Source organism: Trachinotus anak, unplaced genomic scaffold (assembly GCF_046630095.1).
Source record: "Trachinotus anak isolate AG129_WGS33_773 ecotype Australia unplaced genomic scaffold, CSIRO_AGI_Tana_v1 ptg000012l, whole genome shotgun sequence".
NCBI lineage: Eukaryota > Metazoa > Chordata > Actinopteri > Carangiformes > Carangidae > Trachinotus > Trachinotus anak.
The window spans coordinates 1,970,546-1,980,000 of NW_027273863.1; the positions used below are offsets into that span (position 1 = coordinate 1,970,546).

General features: G+C 41.5%; 1 protein-coding gene across 2 annotated transcripts in view; it reads left to right on the forward strand.

The window, feature by feature from the left end:
- The first annotated feature begins 605 nt into the window (after window positions 1-605).
- LOC139628505 (dual specificity protein phosphatase CDC14AB-like) overlaps window positions 606-9,455 on the forward strand; it is an 18,576-nt gene continuing 9,726 nt past the window's right edge. The window contains exons 1-4 of one of the 2 annotated variants that reach the window (XM_071490188.1): window positions 606-925; window positions 1,010-1,071; window positions 2,796-2,886; window positions 8,610-8,685. In XM_071490188.1, the coding sequence (XP_071346289.1) occupies window positions 1,026-1,071; window positions 2,796-2,886; window positions 8,610-8,685 (213 nt within the window). In that variant the 5' untranslated portion in view covers window positions 606-925; window positions 1,010-1,025. Of the gene's footprint in view, window positions 926-1,009; window positions 1,072-2,795; window positions 2,887-8,609; window positions 8,686-9,455 lie in introns of those variants that run through there. The other variant, XM_071490189.1, reaches the window with a different exon arrangement.

Genomic DNA, 9,455 nt, shown 5'->3' on the forward strand with positions numbered 1-9,455 from the left:
GTCAATACAACATCCCTGAGAAAGTTCTAGGAGCATTAGTGACTTTTGTTTAATAACCAACCAAAGTCTTATTGTATAATCAATGTCTCAAACACTTGTACAACTGTGTGATGTAAGTGCAGATTTACTCAGCCCCATGTGAGACTCACAGCTCAGCCGGGCAATCAGGGAGCTCAGACATTTGGCACCCGTGCCCTTGGCTCCACACCCGTGGGTGACAGCACCAAGCTACACTCCTCAGGTCAGATGAATCAGTCTGCAGAGTGAGCCACTGTAAAAACGCCACTGTGATGTCGCCTGCAGTTCACTGAATGACAAGGCTCATTTATTCTGTAGGACGACTGGATTCAAAGTCATGGTGAAAAATACCAGAAAATCTCTACATGTCACTTTAAGATGAGCTGTGCTGTCACTCAACAAATATAATCACAAATAATAAATATACATAGAAATAATGTATTTTCATATCAGTATTAAAAAGCATTATGTAAATAATCATAACAGGAAAACAGGGATTATTACTAGAATATTCTATTCTCATATCTATCAATGGTTATGTCTGTCTCTCTCGGTGTGTGGACACTGACTGAGCATGTGCAGAGCAGCAGGGAGATTAGCGCTCTGTGACTGTGGCGCGTCCTCAGCCGCTCAATCTTCCCGGAAACGTTTTTTTTTAGTCGTGAACTGGACCTGGATCAGTTGTGGAAAACTGTTCAATCCAAACAGAGTCAGTAGGTTTCAGAGGGACCGGATCTGAACCACCGCGGTTTTTTCACTTTGGAGACTTTTTTGCGCTCGTCCGTCCTGAGCATGTGACCGCGGCTCAGCCACATGCCTGTGAAGAGTCACTGTGACTTTATTTACAGGTGGACGTTTTTAACTGATGACGGGGACACTGAAGCTGGACATCATAACAGATAAATCTGTACATACATCTGATACATGTGTAACTTGATACTGAGACTGGGACAGGTACCGTTTACACTGTAATTTACAACGATTTTTACAGGAATCACTGGAGACCAATGGCAGAAGAGTATGAACAGTGCGGTGCGTCAGAATTGATTAAAGGTAAGTTCCATATCCTTTTATGGTATTTTATAATGGATATAATAATTAATATAAATAAAAATATAGGATTTTTAATAATAATGGAAATAACATATTTAGGTAAAAAGACAACTGTACGTGTGATACAAAACCAGCAGCCAATTACGTCATTATAAAACTTTTTTTCAACATCTTCATTGAAAATAGAGATTTAATATTTTTTTAATGTCTTTATTTAAAATAATTTGGGGTAGAATCCTCCACATTATCTACAATAATGTCCAGTAGGTTAAAATACCAAAAAGAGCATTAGTTAAAACAAACATGTAAATACAATTAATAAGTAATGTAATGATAAGAATCAGTTAAAACAGATGCAAAGAGAAGTTAACCAAGAGCTACCAACAAATTAATAAGAATAGAAAAATCATTAATTAATTAATTTAGGCCTGCTGTTTGGTCTCGTCTTCAAAAACCATAAATAAAGGCTTAGAATGAATAAATTCAGATTCATGGATGTGAAATTTCACTAAAATAATCACCAAAGTGATTATATATAATTCCTGAAGTTTATTATTGTTGTTATTGAAGATACATTTTCCCAGTGGAGAAAAAAGTCACAGTCAATGTTGTCAACAATATATCGTGAAGGCACTAAAACTCCTTCTCAGAGTCATAACTCTGAGATCTGATCTACACTGTAAGAGTCACATCAGTATCCTCTATGTCCATCTTCAATAAAAGTCCATAAAACCAACCAGAAACCATAGAAAAAACATGCTGCTTACAGGCTGACTCCAGAACAGACCTGAGGCTCTTCAGGTTTTTAAGTTTTCTACAGTGTGTAAACCACTGATAGTTGTTTTTACATCCATGGTACAAAAAGATCTGCTAATAATAGTTTATTTGTCAGACTTTCAATGGTTTCAATTTTAACAAATATGAACAGCAACAGGCTAAAATACAGGGCTCAGGCTGTGGCCCACAGCTCACTCACTGATGATGGGTTGACTGTCTGTGAAAACCCCTGAATTTAAATAACCTTAAATACAAGGCATTTAAAGGTAACACTAATACTTCAAGTCATTCTTTATTAATGGTTAACAAGTTAAATAATTTACTAATCAATTATATTGTGAAGAACAAGTCTTGGTTGCCAGGTTGTGACTGTTCTTCAGGTTCTTCATCTTTTTAAAAAACATAATTTCTGCAGTTTGAAATGTTTAAAAGTCATGAACAAAATTTTTGTTTGTTTGTTTGTTTTTACAACAGTCTCATCTGCTTTATCCGTTTATGAAGACCACACTAAAAAATGTTGGGGTTTTTTTCTTACGAACTTGGTTTTGTAAGCGCTGACGCTTTACACTCGATCAGCAACAACAGTTCAGGAGGATTAAGTTGTAATAAATCAGGTTAAGTAACAGGCGTGTGCTTTAAGGTGAGGAGCTTTGGGAACAGGCTGCTATGACCCCTCCGCTGGAATAAAAACATTTCTACAGTTACAATGACTAACAGTTCACATCCACCCTGACGTAACAGTTTAAATTGTCTGAATGACTGTAGTATTCTGTAGTATTGTCTGACGGTTGATGTTTCACTCTGAGCTCAGGCATAAAATCCAGATGAACTCACAACATCACAACATCAATAATGCAATTTCATCTCTCTCTGTCCCTCTGTCTGTCTGTCTGTCTGCCTGTCTCTCTCTCTGTCTCTCTGTCTCTCTCTCTCTGTCTGTCCCACAGATCGGCTGTACTTTGCCACTCTCCGTGTCAAACCTAAGAACACAGCCAACACACATTACTTCAGTGTGGATGAGGAGTTCATATATGAGAGGTGAGTCTGATCTGTGATCAGCAGCTGGGTCACAGTCAGTGCTGTGACTTTATATCAGACCACATCAACAGATCCTTTCCAGGGGCCTGACAGAGGAGTGATGAGCCCTGTTTGTACCTGCAGTATCTACTCTGTGATTTCTGATTTCTGTTGTTCAAGAGATTATATTTAACAGTCAAATGATAAAGCAGGACCCAGCTACAGACACTGATCATGTCACTGATACTCTGGGACCTGAAGGTGCTGAAGCTGTTTGTGAGGATTTAATGTGACAGTGGCTCCAGCTGAGAAGCAGATCTGAGATTTGAGTGACATTCGTTTAACAAAATAACTTTACATGATCAAATAATAAGTATTTTATTATTACAATATTCACCACAGTGATATGACCATAAAACATACCTGTCTGTATAGAGTACAGATGTTCATTCATGTCAAACCAACACTTTGTTACAGTCAGACTTTCATCAGACCTGGAGCCTCGTTTCTGGCTTCACGACTGTGATCTGAGCTCGCACAGGTCGTGCAACAGTCCAGTCTGACAATGATGACATCATACATGACTTATTAATAGATGATGATCAATGCTGTCAGTCTAGTTAGCATTCATAGAGTAAAGGTGGAGAGGCTCTCTGCTGTCACAGACTGTGTTCCAAAAGCCTTGGTTATTAACTTTGATAGCAGAGCTCCTTTCCTACTCTTTCTCTCTCCTCTCTCCTCTCTCCTCTCTCCTCTCTCCTCTCTTCCTCTCCTCCTCTCTTCCTATCTCCTCTCCTCCTCTCTCCTCTCTCCTCTCTCCTCTCTCCTCTCTCCTCTCTTCCTCTCCTCCTCTCTTCCTATCTCCTCTCCTCCTCTCCTGCTCTCTCCTCTCTTCTCTCCTCTCTTCCTCTCTTCCTCTCTCCTCTCTTCCTCTCTTCCTCTCTCCTCTCCTCTCTTCTCTCCTCTCTTCCTCTCTTCCTCTCTCCTCTCCTCCTCTCTCTCCTCTCTTCCTCTCTCCTCTCCTCCTCTCTCTCCTCTCCTCCTCTCTTCCTCTCCTTCTCTCCTCCTCTCTTATTCTCTCCTCTCCTCCTCTCTCATCTCTCCTCTCCTCTCTCCTCTCCTCCTCTCTCTTCTGTCCTCTCTTCCTCTCTCCTCTCCTCCTCTCTCCTCTCCTCCTCTCTCTTCTGTCCTCTCTTCCTCTCTCCTCTCCTCCTCTCTTCCTCTCCTCCTCTCCTCCTCTCTTATTCTCTCCTCTCTCCTCTCCTCCTCTCTCTTCTGTCCTCTCTTCCTCTCTCCTCTCCTCCTCTCTCCTCTCCTCTCTCCTCTCCTCCTCTCTCTTCTGTCCTCTCTTCCTCTCTCCTCTCCTCCTCTCTCCTCTCTTCTCTCCTCTCCTCCTCTCCTCCTCTCTCTCCTCACTGAGCCTCTCTTCTGATTGGCTGACTGTTTTTTGAGTGATCCAATAAAAATATAGCAGATTTCAGGTAAACACTCATAGAAACCAAATCCTGCAAGGTTGGATGGTGGGTCCAGGTGGGCGGGGCTTGGGATGTGGTTGAGGGTAATGACTGCTTTGTTGTGACATCACAAAGTTCCAGAAGTCCTGACGGCTGGTTTTAAGGCTCAGTTTCTGAATACAGGCTGTGTGCATTTCTCTATGGACTGAGGCTTTGATACTTTCACAGTATTAGTATAGAACCTAGACCTGCTTTATAATCACAAACACATGGACATCTACCTTTAGACTGGATGGGACCAATTTTTTTGTCTAAACCAAACCAAACTGTAATCGTTCTACAACCTTAATCATGTGTTTATTATTGTTACCATAAAGGAAAAGGTCCAACATGCTGCTGCGCTCCAGGAGAAGCCACATCTGTGGTTGTTGAGGTTGGAGGACTTGTTGCGTGACACCACAGGGCTCCTTCAGAGGTCTGGTAGAGTCCATGATTCAGTGAGTCAGAGCTGTTTTGATATGGCCCAGGTTCTGCATGTGTAGTGTGTGCGTTAGTGAGAGGAAATCTGTTCGAATAAGGGAAGTGAGCGTCCTGCTCTGAACGAATCAGTTCAGTCTGTATGTATGACTGAGTTCACTTCAATCAGAGCAAGGAAACAGTGACTGTTCATGTGAACACCAGGCTGTATCTGAAGCCCAGTCATCCTCATGCATGTCCAGCCACTGTTTATGATCACACAGTGAGATATGGGTCAAGATGAGATCAGTGGCTGCGTCCTGGTCATGAACAGGGATTTAGGACAAACACAGAGTGACGCCGCTAACAAACTGGACACTTCGTCATTTCAGTCCACCATTTACCTTTAGTGTTTAATTTAGTTTGACCTGCTACTTTAATCATTAGCATCAACAACAAATGACAATAATGCTCTGAAAACAATGTTTTAATGTTGGAGAAAACACAGCAGCGTGTTGAGTCGCCACAGCGGTGTTATAATATTTCTGTGTATTTAATGCTGCTGCAGGATTTAGAGTTATTAGTGTTGGGTCAAATACAGTTTTTATTAGTTCACACTGAAGTGCCGAGGGAGAACCACAGACAGATGAATGAATGCACATGGAAGCACAGAGCAGTTCATCTTCAGTATGTGAACTCATTATGTAATGAGACACACAGTGAGGGCTTCAAAAGTGCAGCTTGGTGCAGGGATTCATCAAACTCAGATTTAATCAAAAAGAAAACATGGCTTTAATTCTCAGCTGATTTTCATGGATTCAGATTCAGAGAACAAGAGGATGAACTATGAGGATGAAGAGTAACAGTCCTCTGTGGTAACATGGTGCAGTGACAGACTGTGAAATTTTCTGTGAAGTTTTCATAACTGATTTTTACACAACATATATAGCTGAAAACATTAAACACAGTGAAGATTACACAATGGGAATGATATACTATGTTGTAATTTAATAAACACAATGATACAGTGAGAGAAAAGGAGTGAATAAGGAAGTGAATTAGTCTGAAGTTTAAAGCTGCTGAACTCTGACAGTGCAGACTCCTGCAGAAACAGAGACCTGGTTAATGAAGAGTTAAATGTTCAGAAATCAGTTTGGGACAGACCAACAAATTATTGGTTATCAATACAGATATTAGGTTGGACCTAGTACAGTTGAGATCTGTGGCTCAGGCCATAACAAAGAATCACAGTTATCCAACTGAGATGAGGTCAGAACATGGACAACTTCCTGCAGATCCTCAAACAACGAACATACATTTTTTTATTATGTTTTTTTTTTTTAAACAAAACATAAGACAATAAACACAGATCAAACTTAACACATTAGGCCACACCAAACAAACACACACAACACTATCAATCAGGCTAGCCAACCTGAATAAGATATTGAAGATTATTAAAAATAACCGGAACAAAACAAAAGCAAAATAATTCAGGTTCTGCATTACGTTTTTGTTTTTACAGGCTTCTACTTCAGTGAACTTTTCCCACTTTTCAAAATGTTTTTTAACATCATCATCGTCATTATCATCATCAAGAAAGCAGAGGTTAGAATCAAATATCACTCTCATGTTTTTGCACCGTTACTGTGTGAGAGCAGCATCCACTGAGCTCAAAGCTGTGTCCCTTCACTTGAACCTGATCACAGGTTTGGGCCCATCCCTCTGTTCTTTACATGTTCAGTTTTTAATGTTCAAGTCCCTCCTGACATTAAAACCTGCTCAGTGCCAAAGGGCCCACTTTACCTTGAGTGCTCCCACCCTTAAAATCCCCCTGTGTTTGAGGCCAAATGCTCTTCTGATGCGACCTTGAGTCTAACTGTGTGTGTGTGTGTGTGTGTGTGTGTGTGTGTGTCTGTCTCTTATGAGTCTTTGAGCAAGCAGCAGAAACCAGTAACGTCCTGTGATGCAAATGTGATGAGTAAGTTTCCCATGAGAACAGGCTGCTCAGAGGGATTCATTACTCGCTGGTCAGTGTTCATGATCTGATGATCTGTTGGCATTCACATGCTTCTTGTGTGGAGGTGCAGTATGTGGAGGAGGTGCAGACCGTGGAGGTGCAGAGTGTGGAGATGTAGACTGTGATAGAGGTGCTGACTGTGGAGGTGCAGAGTGTGGAGGAAGTGCAGAGTGTGGAGGAAGTGCAGACTGTGGAGGTGCAGACTGTGGAGGTGTAGACTGTGGAGGAGGTGCAGACTGTGGAGGAGGTACAGTGTGGAGGGGGTGCAGACTGTGGAGGTGCAGAATGTAGAGGAGGTGCAGAGTGTGGAGGTGCAGAGTGTGGAGATGTAGACTGTGGAGGAGGTGCTGACTGTTTAAAGGAAGTCCAGGATCTTAATGTGTCTAAGACGTCACTGCAGTCTCAACATGTCGTGTCGACCTGAGCTGCAGCAGATTATCACAGCACACAGGGGAGTGTGCTCCACCGGCCTGTGAATCCTGCAGCCAACCACATGTTTACCTGTGATTACCAGAAGCTTTCAGATCTGCTGTTGCATCAGTTCCTGCATTCAATATCTTTCTCCAGTAAAAGTACAGGACTTATAAGAACAGGAGCACCATCAGCAAAATGTACCAAAAGTAAAAAAATACATGTAACATCATTAGATCGTTAGTGGTGCTGCAGTTTACTGTTGTAGCTGCTTTAGCTGGAGCAAATCAGTTACTACTACAAAGTTCTGCTACACACTTTTGTATTGATATTGACATTTTTAAAGGCTCAGAAGCCAAAAAAAACTTTAATGCAGTGTAGTAAATATAATAATCCTATCAAATGTTATTTTTTAAGTAAAATCTGAATCTGAAAAGTAACAACAGACATCAGAGAAGAGATATTTCCCTCTGAAATGTAACAGAGTAGAAGTACAAAATAAATGAAAATACTCCAGTAAAGTACTTCAAACTTTTAGTACTTGAGTAAAAGTATTTAGTTTCTTTCCACTGTTGATCACCAGGTCAGTTTCTCCTGTTGCCATGATATTCAGGGACTTCAGGAGCTGCAGTTATAGTCGAGCGGACCACAGTGACACCCAGAGGAGGTTCTGTCACATTACACACCATCGTACTCGTGCAGTCACAGCGTGGTCACAGAGTTCATGTTCAATCATTCAACGTGTCCAGGACTTTAGAAACACTGAGGTCAAACAGGAAGTCCAAACCCGGTCAGCTGATCCCAGCTCACTGAGGAAGTTCTGATCACTCCATCAATCACAGTAATTCACATTTATTTATTCATTTAACTGTTCGGTTGTTTTTTCTTTATCTCCACACATCGTGGAAGATTGTACAGATTTTTGTCCCAAGATATCGTCTCAAAATATCAAACACCACAACACATGGAACATGTTTGTCATAGTGTAATATAAACTCCCTCTTCATGACCTCAAATTGAACTACCCCTGTTGTCTGCCTTTAAAATGCAGAAAAAAACTAAATGATATCATTTTTCAGAAGAGAACGAGCTGAAGTCATATTTAATGTGACTCAGCTTCCCACACTGAAAACAGGACCTCATCACTTCCATTTAGGATGAGTAATACAGGTTTATCACCTATAACAACAATCTTAGTAGATGCCACCTTGGTTGAAACTTGCATTGCTCCTGCACTGACAAAAACACAAACACCGAGGAGGAAATCTTACTCACACCTACAGTATCGGTCACATCTGACGAGCTTTCTAATTGACCACACAGGGATTTCATGTGTGAGAGTCCCAGTATTTGATTCTGCTGAGCGATGCTGAGTGAGTGCTCTGTGTCTCTGTGTGTTGCAGTTTCTATGCAGACTTCGGTCCCCTCAACCTGGCCATGCTGCACAGATACTGCTGCAAACTCAACAAGAAGCTCAAGGTAACAGCAGACTGATCAGCTCTGGAGATATTCATATGTGGTCTACATCAGGGGTCGGCAACCTTTTCCACATGAAATGCCAAACTGGAATGTAGTGGGAGAACATGTCAAACAGGAAGACTAAAGTCAGTACTATGCAAGGATGCTGTCATCCTCCTGAAGACAACTGAGTCCACCTTTGAGTTGGACAGAAGGAGATGGAAAAACAGCCACATTGAAAACCCATGTGTATCACAAATAAACAGATTCCTACCAGTCAGGGTGAACCCTTTGCTGAGCTTCATTATATGGGGTTTGCTGTCAGCAAAGCCAGTGCTGGGACAGCTCCCTTATGTGTCTCAAGTAGGAGAAAGTGGAGGAATCAACATCACTTTAAAAGATTGTTAGCTTGCTGACAAAAGCGTGTTGAACATGTCCAGAACAGTTTGTCCTGCTCCTTTCCGTCGGAGATTGAGCTCATTGAGGTTTCCCATCATAACCCAGTTCTCGTCCTTGAGTTCTGGGTGATTCAGACAGGAAGGTGTTGACAGCATCAAAGCAGCTGACAAACCGCTCTAAAACTTTTCCACAGGGACATCTTTGTATGTGCAGTACAACCATTACCACCATGGTCATAACCGTATGAAGATCTGAATTTAATATCTCTGCACAGAGGTTTTCTTGGTGCATTATGCTGTGGAGTGTTGTGATCCACTTCTTGTCACCACATAATTCTTCCTGATGTCAGTCCTTCCCTCCTGAAAAGACCGACTACATCCAAACCTTTTGTT